The sequence below is a fragment of the Miniopterus schreibersii genome, assembly GCF_964146895.1.
Source record: "Miniopterus schreibersii genome assembly, chromosome: X".
Classification (NCBI taxonomy): domain Eukaryota; kingdom Metazoa; phylum Chordata; class Mammalia; order Chiroptera; family Miniopteridae; genus Miniopterus; species Miniopterus schreibersii.
Genome location: NC_138104.1, coordinates 16,165,570 through 16,188,798, shown reverse-complemented (window position 1 = coordinate 16,188,798; position 23,229 = coordinate 16,165,570). Strand labels below are relative to the sequence as shown.

The 23,229-nt window shown below is 38.6% G+C and overlaps 1 protein-coding gene across 3 annotated transcripts in view; it reads right to left on the bottom strand.

Moving 5' to 3' along the window:
- The window catches only part of LAMP2 (lysosomal associated membrane protein 2), a 40,070-nt gene extending 17,192 nt beyond the window's left edge, over positions 1–22,878 (bottom strand). Inside the window, exons 1-8 of one of the 3 annotated variants that reach the window (XM_081126395.1) lie at positions 22,641–22,878; positions 11,849–11,967; positions 10,176–10,389; positions 6,174–6,332; positions 5,231–5,418; positions 4,276–4,398; positions 2,206–2,269; positions 1,474–1,638 (exon numbers count right to left, since the gene is read on the bottom strand). In XM_081126395.1, coding sequence (XP_080982521.1) covers positions 1,474–1,638; positions 2,206–2,269; positions 4,276–4,398; positions 5,231–5,418; positions 6,174–6,332; positions 10,176–10,389; positions 11,849–11,967; positions 22,641–22,704 — 1,096 coding nt within the window. In that variant the 5' untranslated portion in view covers positions 22,705–22,878. The remainder of the gene's footprint in view (positions 1–1,473; positions 1,639–2,205; positions 2,270–4,275; positions 4,399–5,230; positions 5,419–6,173; positions 6,333–10,175; positions 10,390–11,848; positions 11,968–22,640) is intronic. The other 2 variants (XM_081126396.1, XM_081126397.1) reach the window with 2 other exon arrangements.
- Between the last annotated feature and the right edge of the window lie 351 nt (positions 22,879–23,229).

Here is a 23,229-nt window from a genome sequence, read left to right as displayed (position 1 = left end):
TCCTAGGGAGTGGTCTCATCCAGTAAAAATCCAACCAACACTCTTTTACCTTGCTGCAAGTCTATTTCTTTCTCCTATATAGTCAAGTATTACCAGTGCATTGTACTTATAGGTACCCACAGTCAAGAGCCTAGCCCTACAAATTGATGATGCATTCATTATCAACACAGGGTTTGGCAAAAGTAGGTTTACACTTGTTTGTATGGAAAAATACAAATTAATAAATAATAATGCAAGAATAAGCTGTGTTTCTCACACAACTGAAACCTACTTTTACCCACTCCTTTATTAAATGTTGTATACTTCTTTGGTGACATTTTAAATTCTATGTACATAAAAAGCAAAGTTTCAAATGAGAGAAATTGCAGAGGTCATCTCTATTACAGACTAGATGTACTTGAGCTGATAGTACACTGCAAATGATTTTAAATTCTAAACACCTATCTGGACCTAAAATTAAGGTAATTATGTAGAGGAGCTAGATAAAGACTCAAGAAGAAAATTATTAAAGGGTAAAAATAATTGAAGTAAAAAAGAAAACCAAACAAAAGGGAAAATACATTTTTGAAAATGTTTCTAGGTGTGATTAACCTCTCTTGTCACAAGAATGATAGGGTGAAAACCCAATTTATTCTGACCTAATGCAGTCAGGCTAGGTGCACAGCACTACTGCAAAAGTAGCTGAATGGCTCAAAGCATATTTACTTTTAAACACAATTTCTATATTTCCTTCTAAGCCATGGAATTAATTGTTTAAAATGCTGTGGAGGACTGGACTAGCTGTGCTCAGCAGAGCTGCAACCCACAAACCTCCCAATTTTAAGTAAATGGTTTAAAAGGACAAGTCAGTTAAGGAATTTCACGTACTTTTTTCCTTCTTGCAAATTTTAATCTTGTAATGCCAAATGCATCTTTCATATTTGTATAAACACACTGTAATGAGCCCTTTGCAAAGGTTTCATTAAAAATTTGATAAACACTATCATTAGGGCTGAGTAGATCTTCATAAAGGCTCGTTCACACTGGTAGGTGCTTTTAAAATTCTCCAGATCATTCTGGCTCACCAAAACATAGTTCATGATATTTGAGGCATTGCTACTGCAATCTTTTGTCTCAACAAAATATGACCAAACTGCTTTTATTTGAGTATAAAAATGTCTCCAGCTAGATGATGGCTCCAAGGCAGATGCCCGATGCTCAAAGCTGCTGCTCCCAAGTGCCATCCTTCCCACAAATGGAAGTAAAGTTCACGTAAAGCTCCTACCAGTTTTTAGCTTTAAGAACTTTGTTGAAAATGGTTTTCAGATCACAAAAACATCTACTTTAAGCAAAATGGCTCAAGGCTTTGAGAATTCTACAATGGAGTCGAGAGATGAATTCATATTTCTCTATTTCAATGCTTAAGTTTCCATGACTCAAAGGAAAGGTCAACATAAGGCCATCAATTATTAATACAACTGGCTTGACTCTTACCTGTAGAATACTTTCCTTCTATCACATTGAAAGGCTGAACCCTTAGATCAAAGGTATTTATCTGAAATGCTCCAGACACGGAAACCGTCTGCTCTTTGTTGCACATATAAGAACTTCCCAGGGGGGCATCCCAGTAGCTAAGATTGTTATTGGCAATGCTGAAAACTTTAGAGGAAAAAAATATGTTAGTGACTTCTTATCCTATCAACATAAAAAAGTGGAACAGTCCTTAGGATTTTTCAGTGAAGTATAAGAGCTTGGGGTACAAGGTCTACCTACAAAAAGCAATTTTTCCGATCACTAGGTTCCTTATCTTTCCTTTTGTCTAAATTTAAGTATAGTTGGTATACAATATTATATTAGTTATATTAGTTTCATGTGTACAATACACATTTTGTACATGATTCAACATTTTTATACCTTACAATGTGATCACCCCACTAATTCTAGTCATCATTTGTCACTGCTCCCTGTTTTTCTATAGATGTTTCTATAGTCTAAAAATCAGTCAGTCCTTAACTACTATCCACCATGATTTGAAAATACAGGATACTGCAAAAGATAGAATTCTATAGTTCTAAGTTACTGATTTTAAGTTGTGGTCAAGGTATGATTTCCACATGAAATCTTCTGTCCCATTAAATAAGGCACTATTTAATAGCAAGACAATTATGGTTTCCATTCCTTCAGTGTAACCCACACTCTTTTCCCCAAGGCCAATAATTTGCTTACCAGAGCCGTTAACCAAATACATGCTGACATTCACTTCCTTCAGATAGAATCGGTTTTCATTTTTCTGATTAAAAAAGAGTTTGCAGTTAATCAACACATCACAACTGTTTACAGGTACAGTTGCTATCTACAGAAGAAAAGCAATCTAATACCATTGCCCAAAAGATAAAACTGTGAATTAGACCTGGCCAGTAGAATAAATTGTAAATAAGTAAAGAAAACTCAAAATGTGACAAAAACCCTTTCCCTCTGCATTTTGTTTCCAATTTTTGGACCAGAGATGTAGTCATATGGTTCTCAGACACTCGACAACTCATTCCTTCCATTTCATTCTTCCTGTCACTGGCTAAGCCTTCACCACCTCTAGGTTGGATCTTAATAGCCTCTTAACTGGGCTTCCTGCCTGTCAGCCTCTCAAGCACAATCTTTCCTTCACTGCTATTATTTTTCCGAAGCACTCATCTGATCAGCCAGTCATTCCAATTATGTCAGTGCTTAGTATGTACAAGGTAACATACTGAAGTGCTCCAGGGAGCTAGCAAAATGAGCCAGACTTGAATCCTGCCCCCATGTTTGCCACCTGCCAGGGAAGATAAGATAAATACAGGAGTCCCCCTTTATACAGTTTCCCTTTCTGTAGTTTCACTTTCCACAGTTTCAGTTGTTCATGGTCAACCACAGTACACAAATATTAAATGCAAAATTCCAGATATTTGTAGAGAGAGAGACCACATTCACATAACTTGTATTATAGTATATTGTTCTAATTGTTTTATTTTATTCTTTATTGTTAATCTCTTACTGTGACCAATTTATAAGTTAAATGTATCATAAGTATGTATGTATAGGAAAAACATAGTATATGTAGGGTTCGGTACTATCTGTGGTTTCAGGCATCCCTTGGGGGGCTTGGAATGTTCCAGTGGGTACTGGAATTCACTGGTCATATAGGTACTATACACAGAGGAATAATTTGAATGTTAGAAAAGGGAAGCTTATTTTGTAAACCTTTCTCAAATATAATTAGATATAATCCTCAATTACTCGGCATATATTCCATTGAGAAAAAAGGTTTTAGACTCAAGAAACCTAGTTCAGATATGAAACAAATAATAACAAACCTAATTTTTTCTATATCAGATGTGGAGACTATTTCCCCATCCCTTAGATACACTGTGTGATTTAAAAGCAGAACTGTTTTCTACCCACTTATACAATAACTTAGTTTAAGAACTGTTGGTGTTTCAACATTTTCCCTCACCGATAGCAATCCCCTCTTTTTCATTCTCATTGGCTATAGCTTGTGCATGTGCAGGAGTGAGCGCGCGCACGCACACACACACACCCCTCAGAAAATGGTGGGGATAATAACTGCTTCTGAGAAGGTAAAAATAAAGGTTCCCAATGATTCATTTATGCTAGCAAGAAGTAGAGAATGTATGCTTAACCTGGAACTTTCTCTTTAAGGTTCAGCCCTTGATACAAGCATGAACAACAAAAACTTGAATGCTACCATTATAAACTGTCCTGATTTAATGAATTAATGCATGTTAAGTACTTATACAGAGCCTTGTAGATACCAAGTACTCAATAAATGTTAGCTGTTACTACTGATACTATTACAAATAGTATAGCCTCCAAAATGCCTAAAATATTATAGTACACAAACACGAGAGTTTTCTAACCAATAACAGAGAAAATAGTATGTATATTACTTTATTTTATATACATATATATACATATATATGTAAAAAATATATATATATGGAGAGATTAGACAGTTTATGTGGGTTAATTCTTGCTCCTACCCTAAGGTCTATATAACAGAAGAATAGCCACAATTGGTGAATATTAATATGAGAGTCCAGCCCACAGATGGCGGTAACCCTGAGGGATTAACAGGAATCAATGGACTACACTCTATAATTAAGTAGTGTTGAAACCGAAAATAGAGCTAAATATCCCCCCAAAACACACATACACACACACACACACACACACTACCCTATTTATACTTTCAAATGTCTTTCTGAGAGAATGAATCTAATTTTAGAAAAATCTATTACTCACCACAGCAAAGACAAAGTCGAGATACTTAATGTTGCTGCTGTTCAGCCTAAGTAGAGCAGTTTGGGAATGGCAGCTGCCAGTGAAGTCAGTTGTATTGGGGTTGATGTTAATAACCGAAACAACCTTTAGGGGAAGAAGAGGGGGGGAAGGTACAGATTAACCATAAATGTCTACAACTAAACCTTATACTCTAACAAGACCAACTTTAGTGGAGAACAAAACAACTCTTTTGTCTGAATACTTAAGTTTATGATGTCTTACTTTCAAACAGTTGGCACAGGCTCTCAAGCTATGACTCAGACAACTTTAAAAAAAAAAAAAAACCACAAAAAAACAAGAGGGAAGCTTCCTTAGTAATGAGCCAAATGAAAATACACAAAATTTATGGAGCATAAGAGCTGTCTGGCTTGTCTAAATCATAGGACTCTGGAAATGGGATTTGTTCATTGGCACGCCCTCTGTAGCCTCAGTGGAACACTGCAACTAGAAGTGTCATCCTGTACTTGAACATTAGCTATAGGATTCCAGTCATCAAATAGCTGGAGAAACAGATAGCGGCACTGTTCCCATACATCAACCTACAGTGCATGTTTCAGATAAAAGTGTGAAAGAGTTATATTTAAACAGACTGAAATAACGATAAACTCAGATATTCTCTGATCTACTGATGGCAAATAGAATCTAAACATCCAAAGAGTCCTTTAAACTGCTAGGTTTCCCACTGCCCAAAATAACACCTTGACAGCAACATTAACTCTTCATGGTTATTTATAGTAACTCCAAACTCATCAAAACTCAGTTAGTCAACATCGAATCTCCATTTAAAATGCCATTATTCCAGTAACACTACTCTTGAGCTGAATGTAGGATACATTATTTGAAAGGAGATGCAAATAGAATGTAGCCATAAAAATAAACAACCATACTTCACCTTGAGTGATAGAGACAACTATACCTTATCCTGAGTCATGCTCAGCTGCAGCCCCATGGTAGCCAGAAGACAAGTACCATTGCTATTATTAACCGAATAGGTTCCAATCTCTGGTTTTTCCTTTTGAGTGGGTGTTGTAGTAGGAGATGGCAAAGTGGTGGGAGTGATGGGCACCACAGTGGTTGAAGTTTTATCTTTATCACACAGAAACTCTAAAACAAACAAAGGACAAAATAAACTAAAGCAGACTTTTTCTTAATTCATAAGGCCCAGGAAGAGCTAACTATTTCTCACAATAGCAGTCCAAAAGAAGGGATTTCTAGCCAGCCTCTTACATGAAAATCAGAGATTTACATTTGAAAACATTTTGTCCCAACGTAGGCCTGCCCTCCTTCTCTCCCACATACAACTACTACAAAGGAGGATAGCGTTTACCAGAAGAAAGTTTAGAAATCATTGAAGGATTTAAATACAGTATCTGTGTTACCCCTACAGCAAATCATAGGCATTTCAACCTCTTTTTAGGAAGTGTTGGTAGTTTCCCAAAACTGGTAAGTGAGAAATTATTGCGTTTCCATAAAGTCATATGAAAGTTACAAAACAATTTATAAAATTCAAGATTAGAACCCAGAAATCTAATTCCTACGCTTTTGTCTTGCATCATCAAAAGCAAAAGAGCTGAGGATCAAATACTATTTAAGGATTTGTTCAAAGATTAGGTTATATCAGATGAAAACACTATGTGGAAAGCATTTTAAAATACCATTCCACAAGAGGTACATTATAAACAAAATTGCAAGTTCCACAAGAATAAGAATTGCTATTATTTATAAAAATTTTACAGTCCAGTGTAACTGAATAAGTCTTAGTATATGCATGCTTGCAGGTAACAACTTCAACAAAGCTACCTGGTATGCTCATCTTAAATTAGGACCCAAATACAGAAATATACACTTTAAGTAGTCACCTTTTGTGCTCACTGTGCCGTTTTGGACAAAAGCTTGTACATGAACATCCCAATAGTTCTGGGCAACATCGCTCTTTTCTAAAGTCAATATACTATTGCATCTAAAGATGTCATCCAAGGGAATTCTGAATATCACATACTCATAAACAGTAAAATTTCCTGTAAAAAAAAAAAAAAAGAAAAAAGATTAACAATAGCTGTTTTCAAGAAGGTAGGAAAAAAGTGATAATATAAATATATATTAGACTTTCTTCTCTTCTGTCTGCCTGCCCCACCCCATCCTCAAAGTGACAAAGGACATGGCATCTTCAGGAAATGACACATTCGCTGTGGGTGACAGGGCATAAAAGAAAAGATGTAATGGGAGTTAGAAAAGGAAGACAGGCTGTAGGTGGTCACACTCTGAAGCATCATATATGATCTAAGGATAGGTTAGTTGGGCTTTATTTTGTTACCAATGGAAGGTCAGCTCCAGTTTTTAAAGCTGGAAATAAATAACACGTGTATAATTTATTTTAAGGGAGATAGCAAAATTGTAGAGGATAGGCAGGGGAGAAAAATGTTAAGGAAAGTCATTTAAGAGGGAAACCATTTAGAAGCCTGATGACATAGGTAAGGTGAAAAGCAAGGAGGGGGATGCCTAAACTAAGATGGTGAGGAGCAGTAGGAAGAGAGCAAAGGGGCCAAACTGAAAACACATATGTAAGGTAGAATCAACAGGACAGTGACAAAACAAGGAAGAGAGATGCATTAATAAGGAATTTTATAGTAAATCCTTATTTTTGTGATACTATCCCAAAGTAAGTTATAGTAACTACATGAGTTTTTGAACCTCTTCCTGGATAGAATTAAAGACTATTCCATTTCATGAAATCTTCAGAATGTAAAAGCAATATGTTATAGCCATTCTGTACAGAGCATTTATTATAACTCCTATAGCAAAACTTTAAAAGGCTGTGATCAGCCCTAGCCAGTTTGGCTCAGTGGCTAGAGCATTGGCCTGCAGACTGAAGGGTCTCAGGTTCAATTCTGGCCAAGGGCATATACCTTGGTTGCTGGCTTGATCCCCGGCCCCAGTCGGGACACATGTGGGAGGCAACCAATTGATGTGTCTCTCTCACATTGATGTTTCTTTCTCTCCCTCCCTCTCCCTCTCCCTCTCTCTCTCTCTCTCTCTCTCTCTGAAAAGCAATGGGGGGGGGGCTGTGATCACACTTATCCACCCAAATGACTTAGTTTATTTTGGAGAAGCAGCAAGGGAAGAAGGTACTATTCGAGGTGCATAATATAGGCTGCCTTCTGTGCCTCTCCATCATGTAGCAAGGCAGCTAATTAATGCTGCCTTGGCACCCCCTAATGGCCAAAGGAAAAAATTTTTTAACCAATGAATTAGAACATTTTTCTCCAAAACTGTTTTCACAATTAAAGTAAGTGAACAGATACATGAATTTGCTGTACATAGATAGACCTCAAAAACAAATAACTTAAAAAAAAACAAGTTATAGAAATATTGGAAATACACTATAAAACTATCATTTTAAACTATGAATTATTTAGGAACATATATATCGGCATATGTATTAGTCAAGTATGAACACATAGACAGGAAGGCTATACCCCAAATTAATGAGAGTGGTGACATCTCAGGAGGCAGGGAGGAAAATAGCTCTGGGGAGTGGGTACAAAGGAAACCTCAAGTGTATCTGTAAGATTTTATTTCTTTAAATAAGAAGATGAGGAAAATATGAAAAAAAAATAGTATTTACTAATTCTGGGAAATGGGTGCATGTGGGCCTGTTATATTATTCTCTGTACTTTTCTGTATTTTAATCATGAACAATTTTTTAAAAGAAAACAGCAATTTCAAAGTCACTTAAATGATCAGATGCCTAAAAAGAAAACACTAAATTAATTTAAAAATCATCAACAGTACATTTAAGGAAATCCTTTTAAATTCCAAATTGTTTCAAATACTACACCGATGCCGGTAATAAAAAAATCTGCATTTTCCCTTGTTTAAAATAAAAGGTGGGCGAGATAGACGTTAACATTTAGAGTCCAAAGTTTTCCCATAAATTCTGTTAGATTAAACCCCACCTCCTTTTCCTGCTACCCCCTTGGTCCAGGCACTCATTCCTTCATACCTTAATTACTATAACAGCCTTAAAGTTGGCCTCTCTACATGCAGTCTCCTCACTTCCAAATGAATCCTACAGAACAGTCTTTATAAACTACTGTCTCTGCTTTTGTTATATCATTCTCCTGGTAAATACCTAAAATGGTTCCCTAGTGTCTACCCCATCAAGCTAAATGCCTTTCCTTGGCTTCCAAGGCCCTCTATAATTTAGACGCACTGCCACCTAGAAAGCTTGATTTTCTTGCTGCTACGCACACAGCCTCTATTTTAATCAGGCAGCTGTACAATCACTGCTGCACACACTATGCTTCTCCCTGCTGGAAGTACTCTGCTCACAATTCTCCGCTTACTCAAATTCTATTATAGCGGAGTGTCAGCTCAAGTCCTACATTTCACTCCTCCAACACACACTGACTTCTCCTTTCTCTGTGTTCTTTCTTAATCAGGACCCTTTGTGAGAACAGTTTAAATTGGGCCTCTTAACCACAGGCATGCACAGATGGGCTCAGGGACTATGTATGTACCACGTGCAAAGTTCAACGTACTTTGAGAGAGTCTAGAGCTCTCACATTGTCAGAAAAGATTTATAAGCCCCCCCCCCCAAAGCACACAACAACAACAAATTCACATGGACCTCAACAAATTCACATGGACCTCAATGCTTTCCAATTTTCCCATATAACTTGAAAAAACAATTTCACTTTGTCTCTCCAACTAGGTTTTACCCTCCTTGAAAGTGAGAAGCAAATCTTATATCAGTTCTGAAATACAATGTAGGGCACAAAACTAAATATACGAGATATCCCATAACAAACTTGCTTTAGTTATCCTCTCAAACTAAGAGATTAGTAAAAAGAAAACTAGGATTTGATTTCCAAGCCTCAGTCTGTGATAACTCCCATTTTATATGAGCACATTCACTTCTGGGTCCTTAAAATATGATATTTTGATATCCATACATCCAAATGAGTCATTTATCCCCAGGTCTAGGCAACTGAAGCCCATGTACCTACTTCTGGGGTCAGAATGAAATACTATCGGTGACAAATGCTAAGTTACTACAAACACCATGTTAACTCGATCTCAACAGAGGGGGAGGAAAGGAGAGAATTATATCCCCAACACAATGGAAATCTCCATTATCCATGCCTTCAAAATACTTTAATACACATTTCAGTTCTGGTAGTTACAATCATGACCTAATTGCCAATGCTTTACCCAAGTTCATTTTGAACTGAAATTGTCCCAAAATAGCAGCAAATGTTGACTCCTGTCATTTTACCTTTAATTAACCATCATTTACTTTTCAGTCAAAATCCTATCTAAATGGTAAAAAGATCTTCAGATGAAGCATTTCTGCGCCTCTCAGATTACTGAACTTGCACACATTTAAAATAGGTATTAGTAAAGGATTTGCTCATTGATTCAGCATTTGTTGAGTGCCCATTATTGAATGAAATAAATAGTAATAATTAAGTGTGTGAACTCTGTAACTCAATAGACTTTGCTTCAAAAAACTCATCCACTTACTAGCCTGTGTGATGTTTGGGAAAGTCATTTAATCTCATCAAGCCTCATTTCTTTTACCTGTAAAGCTGGGATAATATCTACTTCTCAGGTTTACTGGTAAGGATTGAGATGCTGCTGGTAACACACTTAGGGTACTATCTGGTACAAAGCACAGCAAATATCATCGCTATACTGAACACTGTGCTGTACATGGAGGTGGAGAGGATACAAAAACATAAAGTTTCTATTCTAGTTAGGAAGACAGACATGCATAAGGATGATTTTTAAATTATTCACATTTTTTATTATCAATAAACAGCAAGAGAAGATAATACAAATCCAGTTATTAAGGTTACCTTTCTCTTTAGCATCAGGAAATGTTGTGTTATCATTAGTGTCATAGGAAAATGAAATGCTTTCAATTGAATAAGTAGACACCTCCTTTGTAAAATTCACAGTCCAGGAAAAACCAGATCCAAATTGCACCTCAATTTTGGGACCATTCTTGTCATCCCCACAGGTGCTTCCACTGTATGTTGCATTGCCAAGGTCTGAAATGGTTACAGTTTTCTAAAAGAAAAAGAAGTTTAATTTGTGGGTGATTAGATAAAGAAAATGTGGTAGATACACACAATGGAATACTACTCAGCCATAAGAAACATGAAATATTACCATTTGCGAACATGGATGGACCTTGAGAATATTATGCTAAGTGAAATAAGTCAGATAGGAAAGGACAAAAACTGTAAGATTTCACTCATATATGGAATATAAAATAAAAAGTAACAAACCAACAAAACAAACAAAAACAAGCTTATAGATACAGACAACAGAATGGTGGTTACCACAGGGGAAAGAAAGCTGGGGAGAGTGAAGTAGGTAAAGAGGGTAAAATGTACGGTAATGGAAGGAAACTAGACTTTGGATGTTGAGCATAAAATGCAATATACAGATGATGTATTATAATTTTGTACACCTGAAAAATTATATGATGTTATTCACTAATGTTACCCAAATAAATGTAATAGTAACATAAATAAATAAATAAATAAATAAATAAATAAATAAATAAATAAGATGAAGTAGGGGAAAAAAGTTTGGGGGTAAGGAACAAACAGGCAGTGATGAGCACCAATCATTTTCACAGGATGCGCCACTTCAGTCTACATCACACATCCCCCATGGCTAGGTTGCCCTTTGCCTGATTTGCTGTGTAAACCAGTCTTAGATTCCTTAGCTACACACCAGTCCTATGGATAAATTCATGTACTATGTCTGAAAGGAAAAGGAAAACTGGTCTGAACTTCTGTTCTTTTGTTGTTGTTACTAATCCTCACCTGAGGATATTTTTCCATTGCTTTTCAGAGAGTGGAAGGGAGTGGGGGAAGAGAAACAGACAGACAGACAGACAGACAGAGAGAAAAACAGTGATGTGAGAGAGACACATTGACTGGTTGCCTCCCGCATGCACCCTGATTGGGGGCGGGGAGCGAACCCGCAACCCAGGTATGTGCACTTGACCGGAAATCGAACTCGCAACCTTTCGGTGCGCAGTCTGATGCTCTAATTACTGAGCCACACTGGCCAGGGCTGAGCTTATGTTCTTAAGTTTATTTTTTAAAAATCAGGTTGTAAGCAGGCAGGACCTTAACTAAAAGAAAATAAAAAGGCAAAGGGATTGAGAAGCACTGCCAAAAAGGTGGATTTTTAATAGCAAGCTATTAAAAAAGGGACAAGCTTTGATGTTAATACATGTTATAAACATTACAGTAGTTAGAACACCATAGAGTCTTCAGATCATTTGCCCTTAAGTAACTCCAAAAAAACTTCAAAGAACCAATGAATTAAAATATTCTTTCCAACACTGATCAGAATACATTCAAGGGCACATGTATTTTAAGAAACCCACAGAATTTAAGTGTTAAGTCAGTTAACATATGAAATCTTATTTGTATAAATGCATGTAGAAGATAAAAAGAGTAGAATTAAATTCCTGCTATAAAACTCAAAGAAAAAGAAAAACACTTACATAATTTTTGCTTGTGGTCTCATAGCGTATTGTGAAATTCATCCGCCATTTTGCATAAAGGCAAGTGGCATTTTTTGAATCCATCAAATTAAGTTCTAATGCATAAGATGAGACAGCTCCTAGATTAAAAATAATAAGATTTTAAAATTGTACTACAAAAAATATATAAAAACAAGCTCTACCCACCACTGAAGTTCAACCAGCTCTAAAATAAAACCAAATGTTTTTAATAGATATGGTACCTTGATCATTGTTTTTCTTTATATCTTTAGTGGAATGCTATTGATAAAGTTAGCATTTCCTCTTCCCAAAAGAACAGTTGCTTGACCTAGAATACATAGGTAATTGCGCAGGCTGGTGACATTTCCCTTTTGTCTCCTAATAATAATTTTGACATTCATTTGTGCCTCGCTGGGTTTTTTTTAGGCAACTATAGTTTGCCTGTTCAAATTTTTGTCCTTTAAGGTAAACGAGGTATGGGGAAGCTTGGAAGGGGTGTTAAACTCCCGCTTCTCTCAAACCAGCTCATGGAACTTTCTCTGCAAAAATAATGATAGATTTGATGTTCAATGTTCTTGTTGCCTTAAAGCCTGTCACAAACTACATGAACTATGACACATGGATGTCTTTTTTTTTTAATCCTCACCCGAGGATTTTTTTCCATTGCTTTTCAGAGAAAGTGGAAGGGAGAGAGAAAAAGAAACATTGATGTAAGAGAGACACATTGATTGGCTGCCTCCCACAGGGATAGAGCCTGCAACCGAGGTATGTGCCCTTGACTGGAATTGAACCCGAGGCCCTTCAGTCCGTGAGCCAATGCTCTAAGCACTGAGCCAAACCAGCTAGGGTGACACACGGATGTCTTGGCAAACTACTTTCTTCTGCTGTTAAGAGGTGGGATAACTCTTTCGAAGCATGTCACCAGGTGAGCAAAGGTTACAAAGGTTGTTTGATCCATAGGCAAAAAGTTAATTTTTAGAAATGCAATATTGGTTCATCACGTTTTGTTTCACTTAAAAATTCAATTGATTAGAAAGGCTGGCAGATCCTTTGACATGGACTCAAAGTAACTTCCTGCGTTCTCAACCTGCCACCTCTTTAGGTAGAGAAACTATACGGAGACAGAAAAACCTTCAGACTTTTCAGATAATTTGAGTCAGATCTTCTACACTAGGTTAACCATAGGGAAGATATTACCTATTACCCTAGAGAGCCCAAGGACTCAAGGTACTATATGCTGGCAAACACACTAGCAGCTAAAATGATGGGTAACCATCTAAGGATTTTCTTCCCCATCTCACACATTACCCAAGGGATGAGCTGTTTCCTGTTAAGATAGCTGCAGATCCTTTAATGATATCTGAGCAATCTAGCATCATCTACAAGTAGGGGCATGCTATAGACTATAGAGAACCAAGTCCTAAGAGGAATACTAAGAAGGCGTGCCTCAGCAACAGCTTTCAAGCTGTACACAAAAGCCTGTCGCCAGCCTCCAGAGTCCAAGCTGTCTTGCCACGCCTGAATATTATGCTAAAGCTTGTGGTTACTGACAGTGCCTAAATGTATTGGCTAAGGCTTGAAAAGACCCCATGAGGCTTGAGTAGGTTTTACAGCCATTCTTTTCTAAATACAATATGGAATGGAGCTGTCCTCACTGATCCAAGGCTACCCAGTAGTGGTGCTGAGAAATCCAGCTCATAAATTTTCTAATCAACTGGAGGCCTGATTTTTATATGCTGTCTCTCTGTCTTGTTTAAAGCATTCAGAACTATTAGAAATAGCCAGACTGGCATGGCTCAGTGGTTGAGCGTCAACCTATGAACCAGGAGGTCACCGTTAGATTCCTGGTTAGGGCACATGTCCAGGTTGCAGGCTCGACCCCCAGTAGGGGTTGTGCAGGAGGCAGCCAGCTGATCAACGACTCTCTCTCATCACTGATGTTTCTCTCTCTCTCTCTCTCTCTCTCTCTCTCTCCCTTCTCTCTAAAATCAATAAAAACATTAAAAAGTGCCATTTAAAAGCAAAAACAAAAACAAAAAACTATTAGAAATAACCAGAGAAGCCTCGCATGGATTAATCATATACATTTCAAAGATATTAGAGTAATAGAAAGAAAATAGCATAAAATAATAGTAGTATCAACATGGGCTGAAGTGAAGCTTTATGAAGCAGAAGGTACAGGTTGTGGTACAAATTTTCCATGTTAAATTTACCACTACATTAAATCTGAGATCTGAGAAACTCCCTGAGCTCTGGCACATCTGTTCCAGTCTCTTCACAGCCTCTCTCCCTGTAGAGCTATTGCTTCTACAGAGCTTTCTTCCCTGTCTGACCTATATCTCCAACTGTACAGGGACTGCTTTTATTCAAAGACCTATTCCCTCAAACTCAACAATTCCAAAACTAAAATTCATTTTTCTACTTCCTCCAAGCTGGTCCCCTTCTCAGCCTCTCCAGCTCTGAATGAAAGGAGGCACCATACAGTCACTCAGGCTCAAAAGTAGGAGAATTACCTTCTCCTTCATTTCCTTCGTTAAGTCCTATTGATTTTTTCCCTTCATATTCTATCTTAAATCCAATCTTTGTCTTTTATTTCTACTCTCAATCCACCACCCAAACCCTAAATTATGAGACACCTCTCTCCTAGCTGCTGCTCCAAGAAGTGCTGCCAGATTAATGGTCCTCGAATACCATTTCCTCCCAGGACATGTTCTTGTTCACAAACTTTTACTGGCTCCAAAATTCCCATATTAAATTTGAATTCCTCTGCCTGGCTTTCAAGTAATCCTTAATCTTTCCCACCCTATTCCTTCAAGTTTTCTCAAGCCATTTTCCCAGAACACACCCTTTGATCTGGTTAAACTTGTTTCACCGGACCCAAATGCTATGTTGTATTCAATCACTACCCCTAGACATTGTACCTGACATTTGAAATGTACTTTCTTCTACTGACCTAAATGTTCACCTCAGGAAGGATTTCACTCTGAAACACCCCCTCCACTGCCTTTTTTTTTTTTTTTTTTTAACAATTTCTGGCAAATATCACTGCCTACTTTAAAAGCTGAAAACGTCAGCTATTTGCTTTCCCAGCCTCCCTTGCAGCAAGGATCTTGTGCTAGGCTCCACCTAACAAAGGCATCCACACCAGAATTTGAATAGGAGAGCTGGGGAATGGAGTCAGGAATGGAACTACCTCCCTCAGGTGGAAGTAGCTACAGCAGGATCAAGCTCCCAGGGAACAAGACAGGCAGAGCCCGTTGTGGCAGTGGCCAGTGGTGCAAGCTGCAGTTCAATGCTTGGCAATAGAAACACAGTTCAGGAACATGATTTGGGATACTGACCCAGACTTTGGGATATATAGCCAGGGCCTCCAGTAATTCTGCGTTACCTAATATGCATATTTTATGAAGGAAAATTTCATTGATGTTCAACATGCTTATGGAAAAGTGCACAGAATAACATATGGAAGGGAAAAGTACGTATAATATTAAGTATACAGCTCAAAAATTTTTCACAAACTAAACCCACTTGTATCAAGCAGAATATTCCAAGTACTCCCAAAGCTCCCTGGTTCCCCCTTCCAGTTACCATTTCCCTCCCAAGGGTAACCGCTGTCCATTATTCTGACGTCTAACAAGAGACTGGTTTTGCCTGCTTTTCAATCTGATATAAATGGAATCAATCACTATGCTCTTTCATATCTGGCTTCTCTCACTCAATATTATGTTTGGGAGATTTACTCCATAGTTGTGTGTACCTACAGTCTGTCCATTCTCACTCTGTATGTATAGCTTTCTATCATTGGGTGACTACTCCACTACTCTATGCTACTGTTGATGGGTATCTGCATAGTTTTCTGGCGTGGCTCAGCGGTTGAGCATCGACCTGGGATCCAGGCGATCAGGGTTCGATTCCTGGTCAGGGCACATGCCCGGGTTGCGGGCTCTATCAATGACTCTTTCATCATTGATGTTTCTATCTCTCTCTCTCTCCCTCTCCTTTCCTCTCTCTGAAATCAATAAAGATATATTAAAAAAAAACACAAAAAAACAAAAACAAAAAACAAACAAACAAATGGACACATCAGTGAACCCATGTGTATGTGAATCTACTGGTTATATATCTAGGAATGAAATTGTGGGGTCAAAGGGTACACACATACCCCAATATCTTTTTCTAAAAAAGTATGTTTTTATTGATTTCAGAGAGAGGAAGGGAGAGAGATAGATAGAAACATCAATGATGAGAGTCATTGATCAGCTGCCTCCTGCACGCCCCCTACTGGGAATCGAGCCCGCAACCTGAGCATGTGCACTGACCAAGAATCAAACTATGACCTCCTGGTTCATAGGTCAACGCTCAACCACTGAGCCATGCCAGCTGGGCTACTTCGAGATCTTTTTAATAAACTCCTTTTCTGCTTAAAATCAATTGGATTTTATTTCTGTTGCTTACGATTAAGAGCCTGGACTGATATGCTATCCATTTTTTCAGCAGCCATTTTCTCCACAGATTTCCTTGACTATAAATGCCCTGGAGGAGCAGTCATAGTGCACATCCCAAAATTTCCATATATCTCATACTATCCTGAATTATTTAGTTATTGTATGCCTGCAAACCCTGTCTTCCCTATTGTCATAAGTTCCAAAAGAGTCTTCAACTGTCACTTTGCAACAAACTGATGTGCCTTGGTAAATTATAGCATACAACAAGTAATTTGTTAATAAAAAAGTACCAAAGTCTGTGAATGAATGACAAGATTCCTTTTTGATAATATCTCTGCAACTTGTTTGAATTCCAATATGTTCCCTTAAACAGATGATCTTATTTATCTATGCCACAGCCCCTAGGAATGTGTCTTTTATATGAATGTCATCCATCATGGGTGTCATGGTGGGAGAGACTATGTCTATTACATTTACTCTATCTCCTATTATTCCTAGTAGTGCTGAATACACATTAGATTCTCAATAAATACTGATTGATCATATCAAGGTAAAAATACCCTGCAATAAGAACCTGAAATATAGCTTAATCTAATTACAGGAAGGCCAACCTTCTTTCTCCTCCAAATCATGAACCCAACCTATCAGTCTTCTGGATACTCCTTCAACCCCCATGTCAGTTCCCTCAACAAATTTTGTCATGGATTCTGAACTAGGAATAATGCTTTTCTCATAAAGTAAGTTTATAGTTGAAACATTTACACTTTGGTAAAAAATCTCCAGCAAGCCTTTTCCATCCTTATTTCTGTGTTTGATTTTAGAACAACCAAATCATTTTTGTTTAAAGGCTTTATGCCATTAAAAAACCACAGCTGAATATATCCTGGAGTATATAATTATAGAGCTGAGAGTTCATTCTCCAAAGAAAAAGGCAACCCTCAAAATCAGCTTTCTCAAGTTCAAATATCCTCTCTATCTTGTTTCCAAAGAGATCATTTATAGGTTCTTTTAGAACTCAGAACTTATTTCTTGAAGGATAAGATAATACAAAAAAAAAAAAAAAAAAAAAAAGGCTAGGTTTTTACAAGTCTATTTGACCCAATGTAGCTGAAAAATATACATTTGTAAATAGGATGGGGTGGGTGGGAACATAACACTGGTGGTAAAACAAAACTAATAAAAAACAAACAAACAATGATGTAAAAGGCAATATTATGAGGTGACTAAGACCCCAATCTCTGGAGTTCAAGAGCTAGAATTCAAATCAGGCCATCCAATTTACTAGCTGTGAGACTCTGGGCAAGTTCCTTGTGAAGAATTGTAGTGTGCATATTTCTCTAAAAGGTTCTACAATAGCATGTAAACCCTTCAGAACTAAGAGAACTTTGCCAAGCAAGTTAGAGGTTCCAGCTTACAAGCTACCCTTCTAGTAAGCACAGCACCTAAAGGGACCGACCCTTCCAAGCTTTTAGGCATATGTTTACATTCATCATATTCAGTTACGGATTCTTGTCCTCAAACTCATCAATTCAGAATGGTGTTGAGCAAAAGGTCTTAAAAAAGAACAGGACATAGGCATATACTACCTATTTACTCTTTCTTTTCTATTCATAGGTTTAAGTCAGATAAACTGTTCCTCATTTACAATTCCTCATATAGGTACAATCATCACATTCGGTTGCTGATACTCTTGATTTCTGGTAAATCTTTTAAAAAAGGAAAGTAATAATATGATTGCAAGCTACAAAATAATTTATTTTTTTTAAGGTCAGAGAGTGGGTAGGGAAATAAGATTCAATATTATTCAACTAATGGAAAGTGCTTATTGCTGAGTGGTATTTGGCAGACCTCCAGAACTCTCTTGCAACACAAGAGATACCAACAATTACTTATAAAGTATACTTTTGGATCGGAGATCTCTGATCACTGTAATACAAAATTATGATCAGAATGCTTTTGTCACTACATGAGGAAGAGTAGCCTTCCTGCATCAATGGATCATTTAAGTCAGGATAGTACTGTGAAATAATCCCTGATCACAAATTCCACCCAAGGATATAGAGAAAGAAAGCTGCACTCATGGGAAATATTATCACATCTATTGTCCTATCAGATGTGATAACCAATGACTAATGGACGAATAATAGTCTGTCCTTTCTTTTTTTAATATGTTTTTATTGATTTTTTATAGAGAGGAAGGGAGAGGGGGAGAGAGAAACATCAATTGGCTGCCTTCTGAAGGCCCCCTACTGGGGCTTGAGCTCACAACCTGAGCATGTGCTCTGACAGGGAATCGAACTGGCGTCTTCTTGGTGCATGGGACAGTGCCCAACCAATTGAGCCACACCGGCCAGGGATAGCCTGTTCTTTCAAGTAGCACTATTATAGCTAGAATAATTTTAGCAGAGCTTTAAAATCAAAGTTATCAGTTTAACCAAATGTGGTAAGGCTACAAAAAATCTCAATGCTTACATTTTCTTTTAGATCACCTCCAAAAGGAGAGAGGTCAGTTCTTTGTGAAAACCGTATTCTCCTCACCAAAGACTTCCTTGTTCTTCATGTTAACCCTCACTACTATGTAGGTATATCTGAAGGGTACAGGTAAGATACTAGCATTATTATACGGGATTATACTTTAGTGAACTGGTTTATAATTATCTGTACTGCTTAGCACTGATCTTGAAGTTCTCAATCCAAAGACACACACACACACAAACTTCTTGCAAAACATAATTTAAGATTCAAGAAGAATAATACCCTCAACAAAAATTTAAGGAGGGTTAAATATGTACCAAGCCCTGTGCTAGGTAGGCACAGGGAAATAACTATCCATAAGATAGTCTCTGCTCTCAGGAACTAATACCACAGGGGAGACTGGACTGGTACTATTAGGGAAAAAATGAGTGGAAAATAGGCTAGCGTAATAAACTAAGAATTTTGGAAAGTCAAGATTTACTCCTATTCTTCCAGATGCTCATCTGACTGTCCTCCTTCCAACACTCAGATCTCTGCTCAAATGTTACACAACAATGAAAGGCCTTCTGACCCCATCACCCACTCCTATCATCTGCTCATTCCTCTTTCACATTACCTACAGCATTTTCTTTACAGTCCCTATCACTATGTGAGATTCTGTTATTTACCTGTTGGACTGTCTTCCACCGCTAAAATGTAAGCTCCCTGAGAGCAGGTACCTCATCTGTCTTTCCCGTTGCTCTGTCTATCCCTTTCACCTAGTACACAATAGGCTGGTACACAATAGGCACTTAATAAACATTTGTGGGAAGAAGGGGCTCCAACCAGTGAAACACACACTCAGGATTTTCTATGAGGTTTTTCTCTTCCAAAAAAGCTTCAACTCTATAAAATGCAGAAGTCACTAGTTATAAGAATCAAAACCCACAGAATTCTGAAATCTCTGATGTCACACAATGGGAACACAGTTAAGCAATGATGCTAGGAGAGGATTTTCATTTAGCTCTCTCTCTAAAATGCTGCTATATAGCTCTTCTCCAGAAAGTTCTCTAGTCAGTTACAAATGAAACAAATCTCAGCATAATTTAATCTCTGTGAAAAAAACCAATACATAGACTCAAAGAATTCTTTTCTGTACTTACTCTAAAGCAGCTATTTTTAAAAAGTAAAGTTACTGGTGAAGCTGGGATAGAGTCAGAAAGTTACAAAGTGGCACGGCCAGAACACTAATGCTAATTAGACTATAAATTCAGAATAGATCATCCTTTATTATCCTCTGTAGTATCCAGGAACAGCATGAGATCCATAACAGGTACTTCACAAATATTTATTGAGTTTTCAAAAACCTTTTCTTGGTAGCCATTTTGATACATAAAAACAACATGTAAAATGCACCAAGCAACTGAAGACTTGCTAAATTTTAAAGAGACAAAACCACATGGAAGGGGTTAGTGCCACAATAGCTGTCAGAAAAAGCAGCTGTATAGAAGAGATGGTTTCTATTTCATTTTAAAAATCTGATCTGGGTACATTATTAACTTTTACTCCTCCAAATTCTGTTCTGAACTTGGAAGTGGAAGGAATCAATCTAGGAAATCTTCCAAGAAGATGAGTCTAGTTAGCTCTAATCAATAAACGTCAAACTAGCAGATGAGCTGATGGGTTCTTTTATGTTTCTTTTTGTCTGTTTATTTTCTGCAATGAGCAAGCATTGCTTTTGTAAAATCAAAACAAAAAAAGCTTTCATTAAAAACAAAAACAAAAATTAATGACATGAAAACCAACAAGTAAGACAACTATTATTTTTCACTTTCTCTAAACAATAACAGTGTTGTGTTTGTGCAGATTCAATTAGCAGTGAGTTAATGGTTAACAGATGCCTTGGTCAGATGTCTTCTAGTCACTGGTGAGGCACTTTACTGGTAGATAATCCTCTCTTAGGGTCACTCAGCCCTCAGTAGTGTAAAAGCTCCGAACTGTGTTTGAGCAAAGCCTCCACAACCCCCTTTCAGAAGGGCTACAGAAGAGTTTCCTGCACTGTGTGGACAGCTGTACTAGATCAGGGATTCACAAACGCTTCAGTGTGAAGACCCCCTTGAATCTTTTATGCACCAAGGATCTAAAAGAGCTTTGGTTTCTGTGAATTATATCTTTTGGTATTTGCTGTAGAATTTGAAACTGAGAAGTGAATAAAACATATCAGAGCCATCAGGGTGATGTCATCACTCATGTGGCTTCTGGAAAACTCCACTGTACACTGGTGAGAGGATGAGAGTGAAAAAGACAAATGACTTCTTAGTGCTTTTCTGGAAATAGTTTTGATATGACAGAATTCCAGCAAAGATCCTTGAGAATCACTATATCAGATCAAGAATTCTTCCAATGCTATGGCTCTGGAGCAAGATTTCTCAATTTTGGCATTACTGACATTTTGAGGTAGGTACTTCATTGGTGGGGGGTGGAGGTTGTCCTGTGCATTGTAGGATATTGATAAGCATCCCTGGCCTCTAGCCACTAGATGCTAAAAGTAATCCCCAGTTGTGACAACCAAAAATGTCTCCAGATATTGCCAAATATTCCTTGATTGAGAATCCACTGTTCTAGGGGGCTGATTTTATTCTACTGAAATGTGAATTATAAGATGTGTACCTCTCACTGTCTTCTCAGGCCCGTAATATATCTATTTCCTCTCTACTCCCATCTGGTCTGTTCCTTCTGTGCTTTTTGTTGTTGTTTTTTAAATTAGGTCACAAACAGCAAAAGTCAGTGGGTAGCAACAAACAGGATGAATTAGGTCAGGAAAAGACATTCTGGTCGAAGTTCGCCTTTCAGTTATTAAACTAGTTGCTTACGGGGAGGGTGTGCACAATCAGCCAACATTCACCCAGCCATTCTGAGGACATGGTAGTTATTATCAATCCTCAGGAAGTTACATACCCTCCTCCACCTACTCTTCCTCTGAAAGCCAGGTAATAGGCTAGTTGTATGACAGAGAACAAGAAAATGAGCTTTTGAAGGCAAAGAGACATACAAGACTCGGATACACTCCGAAAATCTTGAAACTGGGAGGCTCTCCCAACTGAAACACTTGGGGATTTGGGGGCTGAAAAAGTGGCAAAAGTGGTCGAAAACTGACATCTTCAACACCTTCGAGTCAGATATTCACTCCCCATTGAAGTTCCCACTCACCCCTTTACTCTCCAGAGGTTGGGCCTGAGTTTTCTTGCCTGGAAAGTGTTCAGCCACCTTGGGTCCCTTCCCCTTCAAAACTCCCAACTACCAAACTCAAATCCAGCATCATTCCTCATCTGTTTAATCACCCTTCCTCCATGGCCTCCAATTCCTTCCCATCAAAGCCCCCAACACTCTCACTGTCCCCAGACTCTACTGTTATATCTGCCCCACTACCCTCACACAGGCAGTGTTTTCCAATTTTCTCTCTCGTCCCACACTTTTCCACCATCTTCAAAACTCTTCCTGATCCTAGGAAACGAGGACTTTCCTAATGGTCTCTGCCACCCCAGAATCAGCATGTACCGCCCTCCTAAGCTCACTCCTTAGTATTTTCCTCAAGTGACTCTTCCTATCCCGATCGGCTTCATTCCAAACTCTTCCCTACCTACTCCCTTGGCGTCCAGCCCACCCCCTTACTTGCCCTTTCTTACTCTCACTGGCCCTTCTTACCCCGCTGTTCCTCCGTCAGGTCTTCTCTAGGTCAGTGCTAGGCACCTGGGGCAACCGCCATCGCCCAGGGTCAGCTGTTCAGCCTCTCAACCCCCTCCCGCTGGGACCAGTTTGACAAGTTGTGGCCTTTGAACTGGGCGCCCCGGGGCCCAGGCGGGGGGACTGATTACGAGGGCCTGACAACTCACCCAGAACGAGGCCGAGCAGAAGGAGCCCCGAGCCAGGCCCCAGGGAGAGGCGGAAGCACACCATGATCCGGAAGAGCAGGCGCAGGCGGCGGCGGCAGAGGCGGCGGCGAGAGCAGCAACACCACGAAGGCGGCTCGGTGGAAGCGGAGGAAGACGGCCGCTGACCACCGACCACAGCGCTGCTAATAGCGGGGACTGGGAGCCTCAGCGCAGGTCATAAGACTAGGGGCGGGGCTCTTTCTCGTCTTCAGCCAATCTCCGCGCTTAAAAGCTGCGAGAGTGGTAGTGATGTAGGGCCGGGTAGGCGGGGCGACCACGCCCTGGCTTTTTGGTTCACGATCATTCTTACTCTCTGAAGAGATGTGCGCGGACGGCCTTATCTAAGGCGAAAGAGAGAGGATGAACTTTTGGGGGGTGTAGATGGTAGAGATCATTTCAGTTCCGACGATGATTCTCCAAACACTGTTGTTACCTATACAGTTCATGCTGTTAAATGGGCGAACAGCTAGTGGGAAGTATGGAGTCACTGACCGCCAGAGCAGGACGTGGTCTTGAAGTTCACTAAGTTACAACACCCTGTTTTTCAGAT